The sequence below is a fragment of the Rhipicephalus microplus genome, chromosome 10 (genome assembly GCF_043290135.1).
Source record: "Rhipicephalus microplus isolate Deutch F79 chromosome 10, USDA_Rmic, whole genome shotgun sequence".
Classification (NCBI taxonomy): Eukaryota; Metazoa; Arthropoda; class Arachnida; order Ixodida; family Ixodidae; genus Rhipicephalus; species Rhipicephalus microplus.
This window is the reverse complement of record NC_134709.1, coordinates 22,161,099-22,187,400: the sequence shown is the minus strand read 5'-3', so window position 1 is coordinate 22,187,400 and position 26,302 is coordinate 22,161,099. Positions and strand designations below refer to the sequence as shown.

The following is a 26,302-nucleotide window of genomic DNA, read 5'->3' as shown; positions in this document are numbered from 1 at the left end:
TAAGTATTGCGAGAGTAACCGAGAATAACATGTACTGGGGTGTTTATTAAACCACCGAGTAGCTAGCTCTAGGACGATGCGTCAGTCGTGGCTGGCTCTCGAGTGGAGAAGAAGCACGCGATCTTCTTTTTTTTCCTCCAGATTGAGAGCCACTCTTGCAGTCCACCCACTACGTGTGGGTGGCAATATGCTCCTTATGCATCTCTTTGTGTCACCTTTTTCATTCCCCTCTCCCCATCCCCCAGCGTTGGGTAGACAATCGGCGCCTTTTCTGATTAGCCACTTTGCCTTGCGGCCATCAGCTTCCTTAGTCGAGCATGTTATAGAAAGCGAAGGACAGATTACACCAGCGTCGCCTATTTCGAAAGGCATCGGGCAAATCTGAGCAAGCGATTTGTAATATTAGACAAGAAAAAACAAACAAACTTGGAGGATGCTTGAGCGTTGCTCCAAGTTCAAGAGCAGAACGAGACAGCGTGATCTGGCCCTGTGCAGACCGCCTTCTCAACCGCTGGCCTCGCTTCGGTTCACGGTGGATGCCTCAACGATCGCCCGTGTTCATGACATTGGCCGTCACAAGCTATCCTGAAATGTCCGCTGCAAATACAGGTGAGAATTTGGCACAAAACCGTAGTTCTTTCTCCTTAAAGCGAATTAGCGACGGGCCGACTACGCGTCCTTAAGACATTTCACGCGAAGCTACGCCCGTGTTATATATTTAGTTGCAACAAAGAACCACGTGCGGGAGGTCGAAATTTGCGGGGTGCTCCGCTACCGCGTCATAACGATATGGTGGGTTTGAGACGTAACACTCGAGATATTAAGCAAAACCGTTACAATTGTTATTTAATACGTCCTCTTTGTAAGTAAAAGATTCTAACCTTTCGCAACCAACACTTCTTTTCCTCACAAAGGTTTCTTTATTTCTAAAATGACTGTGACGACTACACCGGGATTTAAATGACCAATGCACCCGTAGTCAGGACAAATGGCTTGTCCCGAAAAGGCGTACTAATTACCTAATGTAATCACTAGTCTACAATGCCCCTTCACTTTTGAATAAGTATGACACCGAAGGCATTGTTGCTCATGCCTTAACCCGAAAAGAAATTAAACATCTTTTTTTTTTCGTTTTCCAATGATTCATGACACCTGTGTGTGAGGACAAGCGTACATAGACCTGCTAAGCGATTACTAAAGATATTGCTCTCTTTCTTGATATACTTGTGGTATTTATTTCCAATTTTTCATAATGACATGAAGTTGCGCTGTCTTACTTCTATTTGCTTTTCAATAACTCTGCAAAATGATCACTATTGTACACAATCTGATTTCTTATTTATTATTAATACAACCCATGTGCCCTTATATACTTTATTTTCTTGTACGCCGTCTATAGTGCTACCATTAGGAACTTTCAGGCACTTTCAACCTGTTTTCAACAGTTTTTCGCCTGCAGGACCCCCAGCAAATCGTACAGTATGACGAAAATAAAGATTTGATTGATTGATTGAAGTCGCACATGGAAAAGAACAGAACAATAAAGAGTGGAGCCTGCACTGCCAGCAAATTTAATCGACCGCCTTCAAAAGGCTGTGCTAAACAGAATACTATACTGTTCCAGTTGAGACTCGACACTCTTCATTTTCGACATACCGTACAAGTAGCTGGGGGCCCTTCTGGATGACATCTGTTGAGTCGGGACAGCTTTATGCTCTCCCATAGTAGAGTACCTAGTACTCTGAATCGTTAATAATTTATTCTAAACGCAGCTGTTGCAAACAGGTTGAGGAAGGAAAAGGAAGGAAAATAGGAGGAAATGAACGGCAGGGAGGTCAACCAGCCTATAGGCAGCCGGTTTGCTACCCCGCGCATGGGAGGGAGATGGGGGGATGAAAGAGAGAGAGAGAGAGAGGGGGAAAAGAGATAAACACAGCACTTTGGGCAGCACGCGCGCACACTCAGTCATAGTCCAGTCTTGTCTTAAAACAGGTTGAGAGTGTTCAAGCAAATGCCGTGCAGCAATGTAATATTTTGTTATGGCAAGGGTGGTCCGATGACCGTGTATAATAAAACATGACAATTTCGAGAGCCATGCGGATGAAGTGAACAAAAGAACGCGATCAATGACTCCGTATATATAGAAGGATGTGTTCATCCCTTATTGAACTGAACAAAAAACGCGAACAAGGGATGCTTACGATTCACGTAAAGACATTTTGTTGCTGCTATCCCCAACGACCTTGTTCTTTTCATTGTGTTCCAGGTACAGGCATCCTTTACCAACAAGCCAAGCACCTCGTGCTATGAACAGCGTTACTCTTTCCGAGCCTTTAATATATAACCTCTCTTTGTTTTGGCCAACAGCTCGAAATTCTGTTCTTGTAGCGTTTTATAACTCATATACCACTTAAGAAAGCGTAGTTGTGCATCTGCTTCGTATGGTGTTTTACAATAAACACACGCACGCACGCGCGCAAACACATAAACAACACACACACACTTCATTGCGATCTGGCAATGCAATTTTGCAAGAGCAAACGCGGAGGCTTGAACAATACATCTAGTATTGAGGTTCTGGTAGCTCAGGTTGGTTGACATTAGTTGACAACCAAAAGCGGCTGGTCAGCACAGTGGCTCCACGTGTTGAATGAAAAAAAAAAAGACCTGGCGTTCAGACATTTTTCACTGCCTGCGGGTGCTGTGTTTCCTACTCAAGGTTACGCTAGAATCTAGAAAACAGATTTATAGAAGGAGTTAAATAAAGTGTACGAAAAACAAACAAAAGAAACGTGGAGAAATCTCCCGAAACTACAGAACTATGCGTCGGGTGACGACATTCGTATTAACTCGGCGAGCGAGAGAGAGATGTCTTCTGCAAGAACACCATGTGCGGCTCGTTATTTACCACCTCTGCCTGCTGCGCTTTAAGAAGTGTGAAAGAAGCATGAAACACGCGTTAAATTTCCACATAAGGAGCGCGTCCCTCGGGAGACGTGTCGTCTCGCGAGACCTCGAGCGAAGAGCCAGCGGCGCGCGTCATGAATGCCACATCAGCCGGCTTTTATATTCACGCGAGCCTTTCGTAACCAACTCCCTTTCTCGCGCGCGAAAGGAGCAGTAAGAAAAGAAAGCAACACATATAAGTACGGGCTTTAAGCTTTTCTTCTTAAATGTGTGCAGCGTTGTGGAGGCTACGGAGCTTCCTAGCAATATGTACAGCGGAATACTGACGCTTCGATCGTCCAACGCTACTCTGGGAACGATGATTAGTTCGTATGATTGCGTGATCCTCACGCTTTTCGATTCACACAACTGTCTCGTGACGTTCTTGAGACGTCAGATATGAAGCAGATATGAAGCTGGAAGATACGATGCTGCTGTTGTTCCCATGCGGTTATGGAAACGAAAGCTGGTACGAGGTTTCGCCTAAATTGTGTACTAGTTGCTCCACACATTTTCGTGTCGCGAGGTTTACTTTGTTTCACTTTCCTTTAATAAATTTTTGGTCATAATTTTCAGCTTCACCAAGATAGTCTTTCTAATTTTGGAACCAACACACTACATTGTGAATTGTTCAACGGTTTGTTTGATCGATATGTGGGGTTTAACACGTGCCAAAACCACCGTATGATTACGAGAGACGCCGTAGTAAAGGGCTCCAGAAATTTTGACCGCCTGGGGTTCTTTAACGTGCACCCAAATCTGAGCACACGGGCCTACAACATTTCCGCCTCCATCGGAAATGCAGCCACCGCAGCTGGGATTTGATCCCGCGACCTGCGGGTCAGCAGCCGAGTACCTTAGCCACTAGACCACCGCGGCGGGGCAGTCCAACGTTTTGTTGTCCTTTACATTATACCTTATTTTTTTACATTGATCCATTATTGTGTAATCAGAACATGTCATAACTATAGCCCCCATAGCGGTTGCTGAGACTGGCCAATCAATAAAGTGCAGTTTTTTATGTAGCATTCATTTATTAACTGTACTTGCAAGTAAATGTCTGTTACTGACTGGTTGAATGGTTCATTGACTGATGAATTGATTGATTGATCGGTTCATTGGTCATTTAAATTTTGAGGGTTAAGCAGTAAAACAAGTCTGATTCCCAAAACGAGGAAGATGATTGCAGATTTGTCCGATATCTGTTAGTTGGGGCGCCTAAAGTTACCTCTGCATCTGCTGCCCTGCGGTGGCGTCGGATGCAAAGTGTGCTCTTTTTTTTTGCCGTTCCACATCACGAGTGGGTACAGGAAGGGGCCACTTTTTTTCGTGCGCGTCTCAAGCGAAGTTTTCAAATTTAAAGAAAACGTACATGGCAGCGCTGCATGATAGAAAACGCGCTCAAGCTCCTCTCAAATCTGCATACTGCCAGCGTTAATGGTTGTAAATAAATAGCTCGCCGTCATTACACCGGCGCTGGTATGCACGGTGCGTGGTTGAATCGTCTAACGTAAAGGCGCTGTGCAGCGAGGGGTCGCTGGTTCGAAATCCCCAGTTGAGTGAGTCAGTGTATGCTTTCGTATCGTTTATGTTTCGTTGCATATATATATATATATATATATATGCGGGCATGGCGGTTGAGTGGCCATAGCGTTGAAAGTAGTCAAGTAGATCCTCCGTGAGTGGTCACAACATGTTTTATTTCGACGTTTCGGCTTAGAGTATGGCCTTCATCAGGATTGAGGAGTGGTGAAGGCCAGACTCTAGGCCGAAACGTCAAAATAAACCACGTTGTGACCGCTCATGGAGGATCGACTTGACAATATATATATATATATATATATATATATATATATATATATATATATATATATATATATATATATATATATATTGGGGAATGACGGCTATGGCAATGGCGAAAATCGAAAATGTACCGAAAGTGTCCTTATAATTGCTATAGCAATAATTATTGTGTTTAAACACTGTGACGTGATGCGCCATCTTGAAAAGCTAGAGCTTGAACCAATAGAAAAACAATATATGATCTTTGTGTGCTATCAGCCGAATACTTTTACAACCGTATACGACAATAGCTGAAAGTGGCAAAGCATCCACACTACTGAACGCTTTCAGGCAGACATGCCCCGCCACGGTGGTCTAGTGGCTAAGGTACTCGGCTGCTGACCCGCAGGTCGCGGGATCAAATCCCGGCTGTGGCGGCTGCATTTCCGATGGAGGCGGAAATGTTGTAGGCCCGTGTACTCAGATTTGGGTGCACGTTAAAGAACCCCAGGTGGTCAAAATTTCCGGAGCCCTCCACTACGGCGTCTCTCATAATCAAATAGTGGTTTTGGGACGTTAAACCCCACAAATCAATCAATCAATCAGCTTTCAGGCAGACAGAGCTTCCGTATTGCTGTTGATGGCCGTGCAAACATGTATACTTCATGTAGCAAGTGACGCTCTTTGCGGTATGCAAAAAAGCGTTTACGCGAGAGCTTTGCGCGAACTTTCACACTAGCTGAAAAGAAGCCGCGATGCGCGAGCTGAATATCGCGGCAAAGTTCTTTTGCATTCCGACAGACGCAGAAGCTCTGGCTGGCACGCAACAGAAGCGTCATTTCTGAGCACAATACGCAGAAGCCCACCGATTCACCGAGGTGAACTTTCCCGCACTGCTAACCACGAAAAGGCGGTAAAAGGAAAGAAAAAAAAAAGATCCGTGGGGAGGGGGGGAGTTTTCGAGATAGAGCCTCATAATAAAAAAAAAAGAGAAAAACTTCCGCGGTGGCGAGTGTGACCCAACGATATTCGCGCGCGTTAGGCTTAACGCAGGGTTATGAGTGAGCGTTTTCCTTGGGCTTAACTGCGCCAGATTAGCCAGTCTTTTCGAAGTTTGTCATTGCGGGGACGCAATGGGGTTGTGGTGGTGGTGGTTAGAAGAGGATAAAGGCACCTAATTTCTGCAGCCCGGTCGGGAGTAAGTACATGGGCTTACATATATATAAAACAGAGAGAGAGAGAGAAAACGAGCTTGAGCTGCACCACGACACCTTGATCTTAGCTTTACCCATCAGGAGTCTGGGTATCTAACGAAATCCTGGAAGTCTTTTTTGCAAAACAGGCCTGTTCTTGAGTTTGCTTCACGTGTTCAGGTTCACTTTCATGTGAACTCTGAAAAGAAAAAAAAGCTCTCTGAAACACCTTCCGACTGCGCTATATCGGCTTGGCGCAAAATAATAGCATTTTCGAAAACTCTTCACCGCACCTGGCATTCGAATTCGCACCCAAAAAGGACCGATTCCGAAGTCAGTCTATACCAGATAAAGAAGTCACAAAACGTGGTGCGATCATATTCAGACTCGTCACAGTTTGATATCGATGTTCTTTACGCCCCTACGTTGGCTGTCAAATACAATTCAGAACACTTCAATAACAGCGTAGTTTCAGGGCGAAAGTTCAACGCGCTGCCGGCGTCGCAGAACGACAGCAACTGCACGGCCAACGCTGAATAAAAGAAGCCGTCAGTTTTCCAACGAAAGTGCATCGGGTTCGCAGATGTCACCGCCTTTGCGCGCTCGAATATGCTTTTACCGCATCTATTGTGCATGCATCTAAAGTATAAGCTTCGCTAGACGCAAAAAAAAGATAAACAAAAGAAGCGAATTTCTTCAGAGTCGAGTTTAGTCGACGTTCGGCTTGCTGCTGCGTTTGTTTTTGTTCTTCTTGCTTGCTTAAACGTGGCTCAAATTTTCTCCCCACGTGTTTGTCCGAAAGGTGACTCGGGGTTCTTGTTTTAAAAGACGACTCTCGCGTTACCCGCAGGGCATTCTAGCCACATAAGGGGACTGTTAGGCTTAAATAAAGAAAGAAAGAAGAAAAGAAGGAAATAAATAAATAAATAAATAAATAAATAAAGTAAGAAAGAAAGAAAGATAGAAAGAAAAAGGAAAGCAAGAAAGAAAGAAAGAAAGAAAGAAAGAAAGAAAGAAAGAACCAAACTTCAGGGAGGTGGAGGGGGGGGGGGGTTCTCAACAATAGCGTTAGATTTCAGCATTGAAATCATCGATGGCAGTTTAAGAATTGCCACATCGACTATCGTTCGGTGGTTGATGTCTGTATGAATTTTTTTTTCTGGTTTATTTTAGGAATCGAAATGCCAAGACAGACCAAGTGAATTCCGTCCACGCGTCCTGATGCCAAGTGTACAACTCCGGGCACGCCTCACAAGAGGAATAGCGTACGTATATCGATGCATATCAAGAAAGAAAATCTATGATTTTACGCTATGATCTTGCCGGCATGCAGTACAAGCTTTGTGCACCTTAACTGTTTTTCAGCGTGGATGGAACGCAGAGCCCCGTTAGGTACAGAAAGCTTTGAGAGTGGTACTGAGAAGGGTCATTAGGTCGACTGTGAAGGAAAAAAAAGATGGCGGCTTTCGCCTTCCAAACATTTTAGCTCAGTGCACAAGGAATCTTGCAACTTCCTCCGTGTACAACATGCATGGTGAGCAGCGCCAGTGCGCCGTACACTACAACGCAGAGTAACAGAGGGTAAAAGTTTCGCATTCTATAAAAGAAACAATAGCAACGCTTATCTACTTGCGTCGCCGACGTCTTTGTGAGAGAAGTACAGTCGTCAGCAACCTGAACACGAAGGCACCGACGCGTGACTTCGACTGCATTGAGTGATGCCAGTCTCAAATCACTGGACATTGTGGCCGAGATAACACGTCGATATGCTTCAACGGTATGTTGACATGCACTCTCGGCAACAGGAAGAATCAAATTGTTTCAGGACTCACGGCGGAGCGTTTGTGATAAAGGGTCCCTGAAATGGTTTTTTCACATTTTGTTTTTTGAATAGACCACTATATACTGGAGCAAATCATTGGCACCAAAGTTCAATCGAAACACTCATTATTAACGAAGCTACGAGTACTAAGAAATTACCCTCCTCATAAGCTTCGCCTTTCGCCCTCAACTGCCCTCAACTCTTCCTTCGAGCGCTCGGGGCTAAGCTCCACCTTCACGGCGCCTGCGTCAGGCTGTGTCGTGAAGCCGCATACGCGTAAATCCCGCCGCCGATCCGATACCGGCAGTCTATGCTGCGCGTTTCACAGCCAATCAGATCAGCTGTAAACGATGACGTCAGTGGGGCAGAGCATGTCGCTTGGGGTATGGGTGGTTGAAAACGCGTTTGACCAAGTCGCAACCATCTGCAGCGATCTGGAGCAATTCGCAGCTTTAAAGCGTCGTAATAAATTACACAGTTTACGCAGACGGCTCAAATCGGTCTCTAAATTACCCCTGTGACTTGGTCTACCAGCACAATACGTTTGTGAAAAATCGTCAAAACTGTTTCAGGGTCCCTTTAAACTTGCTGACGACCATGCTGGTCCAAATTTAATGTTTAAAAAAAAGGTGTGTCCATTCTCTCGGACCCCCGGGATAAGCGACCAAAAAATTTCTCCTGGCAGTCGCCTCCCATTGGCTCTCATAAGTCACGTGACTAACTGACGGGATAAAGTTTTTGTAAGAATTTCCCGGCAACTGGTAGAACTTAACCTAACCTATTCAACATAACCTAACGTAGCTTAGCCTAACCCAACGCACGCTGGGCCACGTCTGTCCGGACTGTCTCGCAGCCTAACCTAACCTAATCTGACGCACGCTAGGCTACGTCTGCCCAGTCTGTCCAGCAGCAGCCGCATTTTTCTCTTCTCTCCACGGCAGTTAGTCACGTGACATATGAGAGCCTATGGGAGGCGACCACTGGGAGAAATTTTTTCGAACAATTATCTCGGTTGCCGGGAGAATAGACACTGCGTGTTTGAAAAGGCGCAATTTATATGCACGTCTCATATTGTTGACAAAATGCGACATCGCTTAGCTCCGTTTATGCATTCGATGTTTTACAGTAAAAACATCGCAATGCATTGGGAAACGAGTTTACTTTTATATAGAACTGCTGAAGAGTAGTTCTTACAGCAGAACGGTGCGGACGAAATTCACTCTTCTCTGCATAAAATTTAGAAAGCTATGACGTGGAAATGAAATCTTTCGTCTCCACGTACTAGATGCAAAAATGAGGATTATATTTTCTCTTCGTGAGACTATAATGGTAAATCACGCCTACGTTACAATGCTGAGTGTTGCGTACAGCAGAACAGGCAGCCGGTTCTGTTTTCAGGCTTCATCGGCCACGGCGACGGTTCAAGGAGATGCAACTCACTTGCCAGTACTTACCATCACTATCGAAGTAATTAAATTACGACCATGGCATGCAACGCAACCATAGCCATCTACGAACAAAACACAATCTATAATGTGCTTTCTTGTGAGAATATTATTTTATACACACACACTAATAGCGTCACTGATGTTAATTAACGCTTCTTTCGCACATCGGAAGGCCCGCAGATCAATAATGAACAGCGTTTTATTGCGTAAAAAATTTAGAGATTTATTTGATGATGCAATGTGCAATTCATGAGAGGCCAATCTCTGTACCCTTTGATTAGTACAGTCATGAATACAGGCCTGGCACTGACACTCAGGCAAGAAGAAAGCATCCACCAAAACGACTGAACGCTCACAAGCTACAAGTGCACAATCACAATTCTCAGTTGAACACAACCAAGTCCGACAGACTCGAAAAACATGTCCCACCTCGAAGCTTATGTGAATGATACGAGTATTAACATGGGGTGTTGCGGGAGGCGACTTAACGACAACTAGACTTGTTTTGAATAAGCCAAGGCTAGTTGCTGCCTTGAAGAAGACCAGACTAGTTACCAAAACGTCTCCTCATGTCTCGATTCATTTGCCTTTAACTTCTGTCATATGACAAATATGGCACATATTGAAGAAAAAAGTCCAGTGAGAGGACTTATGAACTATGATGCTCTATGTGCTTATTATTGATTTTATGTATCTTTTACTTGTACACCCTCCAGCCCTTCTGGGTTTCTGCAGGATTGGGTGTCAGTACAGAACACTGAGCAATGGAGACAATATGAAATATGAACCACCAAAATGTAATAATTGCTCAGTATGTGATAACACTAAATTATCGGGCCAATGCCAAGTTACACGAGATTTTAGACGCACTACCTATCTGGAGCACCGACCTGGAGCAACGCGTGGCTGGCGTATCACACGGAGAAACTCTCCAGCAATAACCAAAACGCCCATTCTCTTTCAGTCAACACTCGTTTCCAAACGTAATCATAAATGTCGTACCGGAAGTTGTCGGTGCCGTGACCGGAAACGCGTAGCTGACGTCCTGCGTCTGGTGGCCCACTCCGAACTCGGCGGCCACTACGGACAGCTTCTTGGTGAGGGTGCTGTGACGAAGCTCATCCTCGGGCATCGGGTCGGGGTCGGCGGTGCTCCTCCGTCGACGGCGTCCGAATGACGTCACCGTTTCAATGTCGTCCTCCCGTCGGCCAGTGGGAATTTGACACAGCACCTGGCGGGAGTACGAGGAATCGCAACAAATGACGTCACGAAAAGGAGCGTTCGCTCGCGGCCAGAAACTCGCGCGAGTCAAGACGCGCTTTGAATGGCGGGAAAAGTAGAGTGTACGGCGTGGTCTATTGTTAAAGGGAACACTCGAATGAGCCCCTTTCATACTGTTGGTCCCCTGACTGCAAGTGGATGCAGAAACATTTGAGTTTGCACAACACTATAGTCCGTCGAAAGGTGTAAAAACTGTCTACCACCAGTAGTATCATGCAAATATGCGCCCTGTACGCAAACTCTGTATGCAAGTGTTCCCTTTAACAATAGACTCGTCTGCACATTTAGATGAGCGGGTTAAATGTAAGCTATGCGTAGGAATCAGTATTTAAAAAACAAAAAAAAAAAACCTTCGTGTACTTTTACTCTTCAATGACCAAAATATTGTCAATGCAGCACTCTCATCGTTAAGTCAGCAGAAGACAAAGTGAAACTGCATCAACTCTTACAACCTTTAAGACGTCGAGGCCCATATAGGCGCCAGAAATCAATAGCTGTGCGCTAAAGCCTTCGATATGTACAAGCTAATGACTATAAAGAAGAGTTGAAATGATTGCCAAAATGATAATAAGACAGATAGTAGCACATAGCAATACATAAGAACGAAAATGAAAGAAAAGAACAAACTGGTACCTAATAGCTCACGCTCCAGAGGTGTACTTAAGAGGGCTCTTAGGCCCAGCTTCAGTGCGAACAAAGCCGGACCACTTACGCAAATCACCCGTCGTTTAGAAGCTCGAATGCAGACACGTAGCGTTGCCTGGTTTTCTTGACCACGTCGACGGAGTCTAATGCCTCGAGCTGGCACATAAGTGAGCGGAAGGTGCAAGTTCCTCCTGTTTCCCCTTTTGACTCGCCCCCCCCCCCCTTGATATTACGGTAAAATTCAGCGTAGTATTCGCTTACACAAGAAAGCAAAAAAGTGTTCAGCACAGTTACTTCGTGGCTTATGCGTCCGTTTCGGCTGTTTTCATCGTGGATGACCATGGATCAGGTCGCCGAGCACCCGTATTTACTGCACCCTAGTCAGGGTACCGCAGGTTAGGTGCCTTACTTATACTCTTGTTTTACTGAGGTCGCTTCTTCAGCTCCGTACTTTTCTTAATTATTAAAGCCAGACTCTTGGAAACTAGAGTTTTGTCCAAACTGGCTTGCTGTGCGGCGGGTTACGTTTACCTGACTTTGCGACTCCATTTTTATACGTTCTAGAGGACAAAAAAATCAATTATAACTAGTAACTAAAATAAACAAATCAATAATTATAGCAAGCAGAAAAAAATGCAAAAATTACCTTGACAAGGAACACATCGCTTACAAGAGTTCAATTTCTAATAGAGCGTTCACGCGAATACATTTGTTACCAATTTCTACCAACAATATACAGACTAACAGTCGCCTACGTAAGGCAGCTATAGCTGAGCAGCTTGGGATGAGCAGCTTTTCATCCCAAACATTCATCAGATTTCGTCTCCACCGAGTGGTCTTTGTGAACTGACTGATCGATGTACATGCTTATACTCGCCGCCGAAAACACCAGAGTTCACGGTCATCAGTGCGAGTTAAACACCATGTTTAAGCCTTTCAGGACTTAAAGTGAGTAGTACGCCGCGTTGGTATGGCGGTTACAGTTTTTCGGCTGCTTATTCAAAGGTCGAGAGTTCGATCCCGGCATTAATGGTCTCAATATGATTGAGGAGAAATGGTATAGAAGCCCGTGTTCTTTGCACTTTCAGTGTGCGTCGAAGAACGCCAAAGGGTGAAAATTTCCGGAGCCTTCCACTACGGCGTGCCTAATACTCATATGCTGGTTTTCGCACGTTAGACTATAGGGTTATTAGATTTCAATGAGTAAAATCTCCCGTTTCACGCTTTATGCGAATTCGATATAGCGCCTTTCCGTAGAGCACCAGTAACACTGAGCGTCGGTACATCTGCATTGTATTGACGCAGAGTGCAGAGCATCTGCGCCATTTTCATCTCCCCCACCCCCCTCTCCTGAGCTCTTCTCTTCTCAACCAAAATCAAGATCTCCAACGGTAGCTTACTTCTGGCCCCCGTCTTCGACACCCCTCCCCCCCCCCCCCTCCCGAACTCTTCTCTCCTCACCAACAATAAAGATCTTCGACGGTAGCTTACTTCTGGCGCCCGTCAGGTCTGGTTGAAATGTTTACCATGGTCGCTGTGTTTGCGATGTTGGTTTGTTTGCTTAATCGCGCTAAAGAGTTCAGCCACCGCGTTATTCCCAACTTTTTAAGCCACTACTCTTTTCTTGATGGCTCACTCGCGCCACCATGTTTTCGAAAGAATAGCGCCTTCGTTCTATAGAATCAAGAACAAAAAAAAAAAAAAAACTACGCGCACAAGTGCAAGGCCGGTGATGGGGTGTAGAACGAAGCGTGAGGGACAAGCTAACGCGCAAAGCTCACGGCGCATGCGCAGAATAGAGGGAAGAGATTCAAACATAAACATAAAAACCTTCTTGGCAGTGGTGAGAAGAATGGAGTGCCTGCCTTCGGCTAAACTGCGTGTCGCCAGCTGTCTCTAATCGCTCCCTCGCAGTGTCTTGACAATCTTTTTTTTTTTCCTTTTCGCCACAAGAAAGTTCAATGGAAAATGGCTATCGCTGCAGAGAGGACGCACTAAGCCTACATACACGGAACGTGTTACGGGAGCTGAACGAGGTGCTTCGCCTCGCCTCGCTCAAAGAAGCATGACTCGTTCAAACACCGGCTCGGTGGGCACTCAAAACACGGCGTTTCTGCAGCCGCAGAATATCTCAGAGCTATTGTGAAGGCTAACGGTGGACGAGCGCTTTTTGAAGCTCGCAAGCGATGCTGCTAAGACAGAAAACGAGCGTACGCCCTTGCTGCTCGCGGGAAATTGATGCACAGTTGAATGGGAATTTACAAATAAATCATCAGCATTACAGAGTATTCCTGACAAAAATAAAAAAAGTCCCAGCTTTGCCGCAAAGGCGAAGCAATGAACGCGATAGCAGCAAGTTGGAAGGTTAAGCGCAGAATGGCAAACAGATCGAAACGTGCCCCGCGTTTCTCACGCACAACTGATGCACGAGACGTGCTCACAGGCCCAGATGAACGCGAATAAGCGCATCAGTTGTTACTTCTCTGTGTCTGAAAAGCGCGCCCTTTTTTGCAAACGGAGGCTGTGCAACGATTGCAGTGACCTTTGTGCGCCCGGTAACAACAACAGAATCGTTCCAGTGCAAGCCCAACGCTAGCCAAGACGTATGGTCCTCCCGAACGGGAGGCAAGGGCACGCGAGAGATCGTCCACTCTCCTCCGCTCCGCGGGCCAAAGTACGCGTCAGAGATGAGAGCCGCCGCGCGCTCATTGCGCCATGTTGCTGATAATGCTGAAAACACGATAGTTCTCCTCCAAGATGCCCGCCAACAGCGGTAAGTGGTAGATGTATATAGCTTGCCGTTTGAACGTTGAAGGAAGTAACCCTCGGTGGATCACTGCTTAGCGCCTCGCAATCCCGACACGGAGGTTCCACGTTCGATTCCGCGCGTCGGAGTCTATATTTTTGTATTTTTTTTTCTTGCGTTTATATCAATATATATATATATATATATATATATATATATATATATATATATATATATATATATATATATATATATATATATTGTGAGAATTCATTGTACGTCATCTTCCTCATCTATCAATTATCATCATCAGTCTTCGGCACGTTTCTCTTCATGATCGGCGCCATTTTGCTGTTGCTTCAATAAAGCGTCAGCTGCACCGTTGTATTTCAAGTGGTGGAAGGTGCTTCCCGATCTCTTCGACCTCTCTCCATCCAAAGCCAGCTCCTGGAGCTCCGTTCGGGACGTCGCTTGCGCCAGCAGAGCACCATGGCCCAAGAGCAAGCCCAACCGAACCACTCGCCGGCGCAACCACCAGCCGCCAACCCTAGCCCGGTCAACAACCCCCCTCGGGAGCCTCCAATCTTCTCCGGTCTGCCTGGCGAAGATGTCGAAGACTGGCTCGACAACTATGACCGCGTAGGTGTCTACAACAACTGGAACGAGGCATCGAAATTAGCACGCGTCCAGTTCTACGTCTCTCAGGTTGCCAAGACGTGGTTCCTGAACCATGAGAGCGACTTCCGCGATTGGTCTTCCTTCAAAGACCAGCTCCGACGCATTTTCGGTACACCAACCGTCCGTTCAGAAGTTGCTCGCAAGAAACTGGCAGAACGCGTTCAACATTGCGGTGAGTCCTACACTTCCTATATTGAGGATGTGCTTGCACTTTGCCGCCGTATCGACGACACCATGCCAGAAGGTGATCGTGTCCGGCACCTTCTGAAGGGTATCGGACCTACCGCTTTCACGCCCTCGTCGCACACAACCCTTCGACGGTTTCCGACGTCGTCTCGGTATGTCAGCGGCTTGATACCTTGCAGTCAATCCGCCTGCGACCCGACTTCTCTGAGAACCCCCTGGCAAACAGTATGGAGCTCCGAACCATCATTCGAGACATTATTCGTGAGGAATTGCAAGCCTACACTTTACCTCCTTCTAACAACGTTCCCGCTCAACCCGCCTCTAGCGATCTGCGTGGAATTATTAGGGAAGAAATGTCAGCGTTCCAAAGCATTCACCGTGCTCCACCATGCGCCCAACCCCCCTCGTATGCACAGATCGCTGCAATGCAACCCTCGCCGTCTCAAGCACCACCACCTGTACCTGATCACGAACATCTCGCACCTCTAGTCGCCTGTCCACCGAACCCTACCTACCATTCTTCCTGGCGGGCCCCACGTCCTATTTGCTACTACTGTGGAATTCGAGGACACATTTCCCGGGTCTGTCGACGTCGGCAGCAAGATGAACGTCGTGGTTATGCCGCTTTTGAACGAGACGACACATATGCTCGAGGTTACTACCGTTATGCCGACAGTCCTTCCAACCACCGATCACCGTCTCCTGTGCGCATTTCCAACACGACCAACAATACACGTGCATCCCGACCACGCTCCCCTTCGCCACTCCGACGCTCTGTTTCACCACTTCGGCCTGTCTCTCAACTGACTGCCCAGCGATCGGAAAACTAAACAGTGCAGTTTTTGGAGGGAAAACTGCATCGCGGCGAAATGACCCAAGTCCTCCTGAACGACCGTCAAACATGTTATTGGTAACTGTGGAAGGTGTGCGGGTGTTCGCTTTGGTGGACACGGGAGCAACTATTTCAGTTATGCGTGCCGACTTGTGTTCTCGATTGCGGAAAGTGAAGACACCCTACCTTGGATCATCTTTGATTGGGGCCAATGGAGCAATAATTAGACCATCGGCCCAATGTACAGCGCGTGTCTTCATTGATGGTATTCTTCATCACATCACCTTCGCTGTCTTAATTTCATGTGCTCATGAACTAATTTTAGGCTGGGATCTTCTCTATCAGCATCTGCATTAATTTCTTGCCGTCAACGTGTAGTCGAAATGACCGAGACCGATCACTGCAGCGAACGCGTCGACGAAAGACCATTGCGTTTCTTCACAGCTTCCGAATCCATACTACTTCCGGGTCAAGAGCAACTCATCACCATCACTTCTCCGAATATTGCCAATGGTGACGTCCTCATCACCCCTTCCAGCAGCTGTCTAGCTCGCGGCGTTGTAGTCCCCTCCAGCCTGGTGCGGTTCAAAGACAGTGCAGCGATAATCATTGGCCTGAACCCTACCCCAGAGCCCGTCCTCCTACCCCAAGGTTCTGCAGTGTCATGTTATCATCATCAGCCTGACTACGTCCACTGCAGGACAAAGGCCTCTCCCATGTTCCGCCAGTTAACCCGGTCCTGTGCTTGCTGCTGCCAATTTATACCCGCAAACTTCTTAATCTCATCTGCCCACCTAACCTTCTGTCTCCCCCTAACCCGCTTCCCTTCTCTGGGAATCCAGTCAGTTACCCTTAATGACCAGCGGTTATCCTGTCTACGCGCTACATGCCCTGCCCATGTCCATTTCTTCTTCTTGATTTCAGCTATGATATCCTTAACCCCCGTTTGTTCCCTAATCCACTCTGCTCTCTTCTTGTCTCTTAAGGTTACACCTACCATTTTTCTTTCCATTGCTCGCTGCGTCGTCCTCAATTTAAGCTGAACCCTCTTTGTAAGTCTCCAGGTTTCTGCTCCGTAGCTAAGTACCGGCAAGATACAGCTGTTATATACCTTCCTCTTGAGGGATAGTGGCAAACTACCTGTCATAATTTGAGAGTGCTTGCCAAATGTGCTCCACCCCATTCTTATTCTTCTAGTTACTTCAGTCTCGTGGTTCGGCTCTGCGGTTATTACCTGCCCTAAGTAGACATAGTCTTTTACAACTTCAAGTGCACTATTACCTATCTCGAAGCGCTGCTCCTTGCCGAGGTTGTTGTACATTACTTTCGTTTTCTGCAGATTAATTTTAAGACCCACCTTTCTGCTCTCCTTGTCTAGCTCCGTAATCATGAGTTGCAATTCGTCCCCCGAGTTACTCAGCAATGCAATGTCATCGGCGAAGCGCAGGTTACTAAGGTATTCTCCATTGACTCTTATCCCTAACTGTTCCCATTCTAGGCTTCTGAAAACCTCCTGTAAGCACGCGGTAAATAGCATTGGGGAAATTGTGTCCCCCTGACTTACACCCTTCTTGATTGGTATTCTGTTGCTTTCTTTATGAAGCACTATGGTAGCAGTTGATCCCCTGTAGATTTCTTCCAGAATGTTTATATATACTTCATCTACGCCCTGATTCCGCAGTGTTTGCATGACGGCTGATATTTCTACTGAATCAAACGCTTTCTCGTAATCTATGAAGGCTATGTATAGGGGTTGGTTATACTCTGAGCATTTCTCTATTACCTGATTGATAGTATGAATGTGGTCAATTGTTGAGTAGCCTGTTCAAAATCCTGCTTGTTCCTTTGGTTGATTGAAATCTAATGTTTTCTTTACTCTGTTAGCAATTACCTTTGTGAATAGCTTGTATACTACAGAGAGCAAGCTTATCGGCCTGTAATTCTTCAAGTCCTTGTCATCTCCTTTCTTATGTATTAAGATGATGTTAGCGTTCTTCCAAGACTCTGGTACTCTTCCCGTCAGGAGACACCTCGTAAACAGGGTGGCTAGTTTTTCTAACACAATCTGTTCTCCATCTTTCAGCAGATCTGATGTTACCTGATCCTCACCAGCAGCTTTGCCCCTTTGCATGCTCTCCAAAGCTTTCCTGACTTCTTCTATCATTACTGGTGGGTTGTAATCTGGTTTACTGCTAGTTCTTATAGTATTAAGGCCGTGGTTGTCACGGCTACTGTACAGATCTCTGTAAAACTCCTCTGCTATTTTAACTATCCTATCCATATTGGTAGTTATTTTGCCTTCTTTGTCCCTTAGTGCATACATCCGACTTTTGCCTATCCCAAGTTTCCTCTTCAATGCTTTGACACTTCCTGCGTTTTTCAGAGCGTGTTCAATTCTCTCCATGTTATACCTTCTTACATCGCATACCTTACGTTTATTAATCAACTTCGAAAGCTCTGCCAGTTCTATTTTGTCTGTTGTACTTGACACTTTCATGATTTGACGCTTCTTAATTAGGTTCTTCGTTTCCTGGGAAAGCTTGCCAGTGTCTTGTCTAACTACCCTGCCTCCAACTTCCACTGCACACTCCGTAATGATACTCGTTAGATTATCATTCATTGTATCTACGCTAAGGTTCGTTTCCTCACTAAGAGCCGAGTACCTGTTCTGCAGCGACACTCTGAATTCCTGTACTTTCCCTCTCAGTGCTAGCTGATTGATTGGCTTCTTGCGTATCAGTTTCTGTCGTTCCTTCTTCAAGTCTAGACGAATTCGAGACCGTACTATTCTATGGGTGTCATGTTATGTGGATACCCAACCGGTTTCTTTGGTCTCTCTTGACGCCTTGACAGCTCAGCCACAACAGGCCCAGTCTGTTACGTCCTCCTCCTTTGCTCCCGGGATAAATCCTGACCTTTCTGCTTCTCAGCGTGAGGCGTTGCTAAATTTGCTCAGGAAACACCATGCCTCCTTCGACGCCAATGCTTCGGCACTAGGACAGACCACAGTTGCGCATCATCGCATCGACACTGAAGGTCAGACTGTTGTACGCCGTCGTCCCTACCGAGTCTCCTTGGCCGAGCGCAAAATCATCGAGGAGAACGTGACCGATATGCTAAACAGAAACATCATACGACCCTCTACCAGTTCTTGGTCATCACCCGTTGTGTTGGTACAAAAGAAGGATGGATCGGTACGATTTTGTGTTGATTACCGCGCGCTCAACAAGATTACCCGAAAGGATGTATATCCGATGCCCCGTATAGATGATGCACTTGACTCATTGCAAGGCGCCCAATACTTCTCCACCCTTGACGTTCGGTCCGGGTATTGGCAAATACCAATGGACGAAGCAGACAAAGAAAAGACCGCCTTTTCTACGCCGGACGGTCTTTACGAGTTTAACGTAATGCCATTCGGTCTATGTAATGCTCCCGCCACATTTGAAAGGATGATCGACACTGTTCTTCGTGGCCTCAAGTGGAAAACTTGTCTATGCTACCTCGATGATATCGTCGTGTTTTCTTCCACTTTTGATGATCATCTGCAACGCCTAGATCAAGTGCTTACATGTCTCTCCAACGCTGGACTTCAACTAAACACAAGGAAGTGCCATTTTGGCAACACAGCTATAAAAGTACTAGGACATCTCGTTACTAAAGATGGCATCCAGCCCGATCCGGACAAAATTTCCGCAGTCCTCAACTTTCCGCGACCCTTTCGCTCCAAAGAACTACGCAGTTTTCTTGGACTCGCATCGTACTTTCGCCGCTTCATTCGCAACTTTGCCACTATTGCCGCTCCTCTCCACAAGCTCCTTGCTAGTACCGGTTCCTTCGATTGGAATGATCAATGCGAAGCCTCATTCCAAGAACTCAAGCAGGCACTGACATCCCCACCGGTGCTTTGTTATTTCGATGACAAGGCACCTACGATATTACACACTGACGCGAGTGGACAAGGAATCGGCGCCGTACTGCTCCAGCGCGACCATGCCTTTCGCGAGAAAGTTGTCGCGTATGCAAGCCGCACTCTGACCACTGCAGAGAAGAGGTACTCGATAACCGAACAAGAGTGCTTGGCTGTTGTCTGGTCCATCCAAAAATTTCGTCCGTACCTACATGGTCGACATTTTACTGTTGTGACAGACCACCATGCTCTTTGCTGGTTGTCCACAATCAAAAACTTGTCGGGACGACTTGGCCGCTGGATTCTCCGATTACAATCTTATGACTTTGACGTCATATTCAAGACTGGAAGACAACATCAAGATGCCGACGCTTTGTCACGATGCCCTTTGCCGCAGTTTTCGGTGCACGTCACATCCCCTTGTCAAATTGGCTATACGGAGGACGCCTCGTCGATATCATCCATTTCTTCCCTACCTTCATCCACCCGTCCGTCAGCACTTGCTACTCACCAGCGAGCCGATTCTTATTGCACTGACATCATTGGTCGGCTTACCGGTGCTTCGTCTTCCCCTAATGCCAGGCTCCGGAAACAACTCCGACTATTCAAGTTGGAGGACGATGTGCTATATCGATACATTTTGCACCCGGAAGGCCACCGATGGGTTCCCGTCGTACCACGCGCACTACGCACTGAAGTTCTGCGCGCTTCCCACGACGACCCGACGTCAGGACACTTGGGTTACTACAAAACATACGAGCGCATCCGCAGTCGATTTTTCTGGCCAGGTCTTTCCACGACAGTAGCTAAATATATTGCCTCGTGCGCACTTTGCCAACACCGCAAGCGGCCCACTACTCCTCCAGTCGGGACCCTACAACCACTTCCTTGTCCATCGGAGCCGTTCTCTGTCGTCGGAATTGACCTCTTCGGGCCCCTCCCAACTACATCAGACGGCAAGAGGTGGATAGTCACCGCGGTTGATCACTTGACCCGGTACGCTGAGACGGCCTCAATCACTTCAGGAAGTGCTTCGGAAGTAGCAACTTTCTTCTTGAATGCTATTTATCTACGTCATGGAGCCCCTCGTGTCCTTTTGAGCGACCGGAGAAAGGCATTTCTTTCAAGCACGCTCAGTGAAGTTCTTCAAGCATCAAAAACAGTTCATAAAACAACATCTAGCTATCACCCGCAAACCAATGGCTTAACGAAAAGATTTCATCGCACGCTGTGTGACATGCTGTCCATGTATATCCGACCGGACCATCGCAATTGGGATGCCATACTACCCTTTGTCACGTATGCATATAATACGTCAGTTCAACGAACCACAGGCTATTCTCCATTTTTCCTAGTATACGGACGCCAACCGACATCACCACTCGACGTTTCATTCTTTTCTGGCCCCGTCAACTCTTCACCATTCGTTTGCGACCAGTTTCTGTCCCGCGTTGCTCGATGCCGTCGTCTTGCCCGCGTAAACACCGAAGCTAGCCAAGAAGATCGCAAACATCGTTACGATGCCACTCACCGCGTCGTTCTCTACCGCCCTGGCGGCAATGTACTTCTGTGGACTCCTGCGCGAACGCCTGGCTTATGCGAAAAGTTTGAGTCACGCTATCTTGGCCCTTACATAGTTATCGAACAGACCTCACCGGTGAACTACCGTGTCACACCTGTTCATGTTCCCACTGACCAACGCTGCCGCGGGACAGAGATTGTGCATGTTTCGCGTCTCAAGCCCTATTGTATGCGTTCCACAGCGTAATTCGCGGCCAGGCTGGCCGCTTTCGTCGACGGGGGAAATTAGTGTGAGAATTCATTGTACGTCATCTTCCTTATCTATCAATTATCATCATCAGTCTTCGGCACGTTCCTCTTCATGATCGGCGCCATTTTGCTGTTGCTTCAATAAAGCGTCAGCTGCACCGTTGTATTTCAATATATTTATTTATTTATACGTGTACATATATGGTGAAGATGATGGGAAGTCCAATGAGGCATAAAAGAGAGAGAAATCAGGACCACGGCGTTTGTTTAATTTTCTCTCGCGAGTGTCCGTGTTTGCCAGTACACTCTCATAACATGAAAGTCCCTTCCACAAGCGTTAGATAGCTTTCTTTCTTTCTTTCTTTCTTTCTTCCTTTCTTTCTTTCTTTCTTTCTTTCTTTCTTTCTTTCTTTCTTTCTTTCTCACGCTCAGGCTACACTACGCGCGCTACAGCGTCTGACCTTTACAACGAGATCACCTGGACAGAAAGGCAGACGACACACACGTGTGAGTGTGTCATCTGCCATTTTGTCCTCGTCAATGTAGTTGGCTGGAGCCCCCCGTCGTGTGATGACATCATCGTGTGACGGAATACTGACATCGCGAATTTTGGTGTTCGATCCGCATAAGACCAAGACCTGCGTACGCCCATACCACTCCTGAGAACGGACGCTGCAAGACGACTACAATCACTTGCTCACCGTATGTCTCTCCTACAATGAAATACGTCGGGTTTCTCCATCACGCACCTGTATTCGATCAACCCAAACTTGCAACTTCGTCTGCCATTCGGGCTCCCACGATGCACTGAAACTTTACTGTGTCGCATGAGGTTGGGCGTGGCATTTACGAATACGTACTCTCGTCTCCCTGGAATGGCGAGCACTTCGGCATGCAACATCTGCGCCAGCGAGGAAACGCTTGAACACATTCTGTGCCATTGCCCAGCATACCAGTCTGAACGACGTATTATGGAAGCCAAGCTTCGTCAGCTGCATTCACGGCCGCTTACAGAAAAGAAGATCCTGGGGCCTTGGCCGACGGTTTCGCATACGTGCAAAGCCACGAAAGCCTTCTTGTGCTTCTTAATGACCACCGGACTTCGAGAGCGCTTGTGAAAGAACAGCTTGAGACCATGCTGTGTAGTCTCGAGATGACTATTTATTCATGTCTTTCTTACTGTTCTTCGTTTCTATTTCTTCCTATTATTCCCCCTTTTTCTCACCCCAAGTGTAGGGTAGCCAACCGTGCCAAACATCGTTAACCTTCTTGCCTTTCTTCTCTCTCTCTCTCTCTTGGTGTTCTGCAACCTTGCGATCACGTAAGAAGGTGACGTCAAGACGGAATGACATTTTTCATCACTTCTGTTGATGCCGACGGGGAAATTTCCGCTTTTCATGAACCAGGGAGATCGTTCGCCATAATAAAAAATAAACTGCATTTCGTGCCGTTTCAACCCCTTCGACGTGCAGCCGCCATGAATGTGAACCAAATGGGTGAACAATGCCGCTTAGCAGCCATCTTACTTAGGAAGAAAGCAAGCAGTGGTAGCGTTGCTTGTTTTACGAGATTATAGGCAGAATGTATGAAACAAAGAACACGTTGGTCCGACTGAAGGCGTTCGATAGGATAAAATATGATGGTTTACATTACGTTGGGATGAAACGTTCTCTCATTCTCCAAAGCAGTTTTACACAATGTAACGTCAGCCAGATCTGCTGACTAATATTGACGTTTGGTGATAAATTACCACATAGGTGACGTCTTAATTGAGATGTTAGTGTAGAATTGCTCTGATGATCGGTGAGATTAGCTAACGACAAAACAAGGATCGGAAAAGAAAGAAAGAAAGAAAGAAAGAAAGAACGAAAGAAAGAAAGAAAAAAAGAGAAAAGAAGAAGTCAATCACTTCCATCTACGTAGAGAAAAATGTGCCCCTCCATGGTGAACGCGTATGAGAAATGACCCAATACCTGACCTTAATACGCTGTTTGAGCAACGAATTGAAGCGAACTTGAATCAAGAATGCGGGCAACAGAGAACATAAAAACAAGAACAAAGCGCATCTTTCCTGATATCCCTTTTCCTTGTCGTGTCGTTCCGGCCTTCCATCTTTATCACTCCCATTATATATATATATATATATATATATATATATATATATATATATATATATATATATATATATATATATATATATATATATATATATATATATATATATATATATAATGGTGTTTGTGAGTAGAGCGACAGTGATGAACCGCAGCAGCGCCTCGAGAAACGGTCAGGGATCAAAACGCAGATACGCAAACAATCAAAAGGGTAGTCCACATAGAGAAAACGTAATGAAATAATAGTTAACCGGTAGAAGGTTACGCGAAGCACGTCACAGAGCGGTATCTATGGGCAAAAAGCAGTTGAGCGATAAGGTGCTGCGTGGAGCTCGCCCGAAGCGATTTAGCCTAATTAAGCGGACATCAATTAAGACGTATAGCGCCGACCACCGTGTAAGGGTGAGTGAAAGGGCAAACTGATTTTCGGTGGGACCTCAATTTATAAATTGCCCACTGACTATACACTGGCTGCGCTGCTTCGTCGCATAACGATAATGGAGCTGAGAAGAAGGGAAAGAAAGGGTGGAGGCTGAGGTGGGTTTCGCGGTCAAACGTGGTCCATTAGTCAGATAGAAAATGGCGGCAACGTGCCGGCCTGTCTATATCGATCACGTGATTTATTGAATTACCTGCCCTGCGGGGGAAAAAAAAACAACAAGATGACCCTGTGTGCCCGCAGGCAAAGCCTAAGTAGTTCGCTAGCGCGATCGGCTGACTTTTGTTCCGATTATAAACACAAAGGCAGCGAGTAGTGATTAATTCTTGATGAGTTTTGATGGTATTTAGCGTCTAAGAGAAATAAGAAGAATGTCCAGGTCAGTTGATGACGAATTATATGGCGGTAAAAAATTATGCTGCAACTACACTGAGCTAACCATTTGATTGAATAGCTATAAAAACAGCAGCACTTGAGTTCTTGAAGTTTTTAGTTTTGGCAAAGTTGATTTCTTTTTAGGTTTCAAATTTATTCGCCTACTTAAATGCTAAACTTAAACGTTGTTTTTGTTCTTTTAATAATGCCTCAGTGTATTAATCAAAACTATGAGTATTCGAACTTTAAGCAATCTGGGTAGTTGAGAGGCTTGACCGGCGATGCACCAGGCACCTGGTGCATCACCGGTCAAGCCTCCCAAAAACCCAGATTGCTTAAAGTTCGAAAACAAACAGCCCCAGCACGTACCAGGGAAAAAATCACGCTCGTCATCACACCAGCAACACACCGTACACACCGACGCACACTTAAGTACACCGGCAGTCCTTCGTTACCCGAGAGGCTAAAGAGAAAGGTCTGCACCGCTCAAGCTGCAGCAAGTTTGGTCGGCAGGGGCATAGTCGCTTATTAGGTGTTTCTCCTGTCTCACATTTCCCATTAGCAGACATTGGCATGTACATTGAGCCCTATCTGACAAGAAAGGGTTGCTACGTTATACTCGCTAGGTGTAACCTCCTTAGCTTTAAAAGGGTTTGGCGAGCGTTGAGCCGCAGTGCCATTAATACAATGAACTTGTATATACCATGAATGAACTCGAGGTGGTTAAAATGGGAAGTAGATACGAAGCGCAAGCCGTAAGAAAGTAAAAGCCGAATCCTCCGCCTCCGCTGCTTCCCATTAGCAGCCATTGGCATGTACATTTAGCACTATCTGACTGAAAAAGTTTGCTACGTCATACTCGCTGGGCGTAACCTCCTTGGTTTTTTGGAAAGGTTTAGCGAGCGTTCGGCCGCAGTGCCATGAATACAGTGAACTAGTATATACCATGAACTCGAGGTGGTTAAAGGTGGTTTAACGTCCTGAAAGCACCCCATCATTATGAGAGACGCCGTAGTGGAGGGCTCCGGGAATTTCAACCACCAGGTTTTCTTTAACGTGCACTCAAACCTGAGCACACGGGCCTACAGCATGTTCGCCTCCATCGAAAATGGAAACACCGCAGCCGGGATTCGATCCCGCGACCTGCGGGTCAGTAGCCGAGTACCTTAGATAGTAGATTACCATGGCGAATCTACCACTGCTCTATACCAAAAACGAAGATTACAACAGTTGGTTCAAGAAATGGCCGCGAAACGACGGTGTTCAGCCGAAGAACTCGGAGTACGAACAGCGAGTGACTACTCGGAAACGGGAAATGCAACGGCAGCTGCCAGAAGACTCCGAAGCGATGGAAGGCGTAATACGTCAACAACGACAGGCCCGTTTTGTGTCTGTGACTGTTTGTGACTTAACGTGAACCTCTCGAAGAAACAACCCGTCATCACTTAGCTTAGGCCTAGCAGCAACTTACAAAAAGCAATCTAGAAACGACCTGCGTCACCAAGCGAAGGCTTAGAATTGACCAGATTAGCTTTCAGAATCGTTTTGCTTATTCAAGGCTTGCGCGGCCTGGCGGAAGCTTCCCCCGGAATTCCTCTTTTTCTAAATCATTTATCCCCCACCCCTCCCTTATAATATATTCTAACCGATCTCTTTCTTCGTTTGGGCAGAAGCTATCAGTTACAATAAGCTATTTCCTGTAGATTGCGGTTTTTATCCTCGGCAGTTAGCAATTATATACAACAGCAAAGCCAGATTCCCGATCCTGCGAGAAGCACCTGGTACTGACTAGTGCAAAACGGTGACAGCGGCGTTTCAACCAATCTTTCAGAGCTCAATAAGAAAAAAAGAAAGAACAAAAGAACGAAGGAAAGAAAGAAAGAAAGAAAGAAGGAAAGAAAGAAAGAAAGAAAGAAAGAAAGAAAGAAAGAAAGAAAGAAAGAAAGAAAGAAACCCCTCAAAAGGTGCATAATCTTCCTTGAGCCCTTCAATTCTCGTTTTCATCTCTTTTTTCATTTCGAGCACTGCCACTCCATCACCGCACTTAATTTAAAATCCCTCGTTCTCGCAATGGTCCCTTCCTCTTACGGTTCTACGTTGTGTTCGTTTTAGCTTCGGGGCAATTAGGTCAC

The 26,302-nt window shown here is 46.2% G+C and overlaps 1 protein-coding gene across 1 annotated transcript in view; it reads right to left on the bottom strand.

The window, feature by feature from the left end:
* Positions 1 to 26,302, bottom strand: part of LOC119181815 (uncharacterized) — a 155,743-nt gene that overhangs the window by 6,293 nt on the left and 123,148 nt on the right. Inside the window, exon 14 of the mRNA XM_075875202.1 lies at positions 10,197 to 10,425. Within this exon, the coding sequence (XP_075731317.1) occupies positions 10,197 to 10,425 (229 nt within the window). The remainder of the gene's footprint in view (positions 1 to 10,196; positions 10,426 to 26,302) is intronic.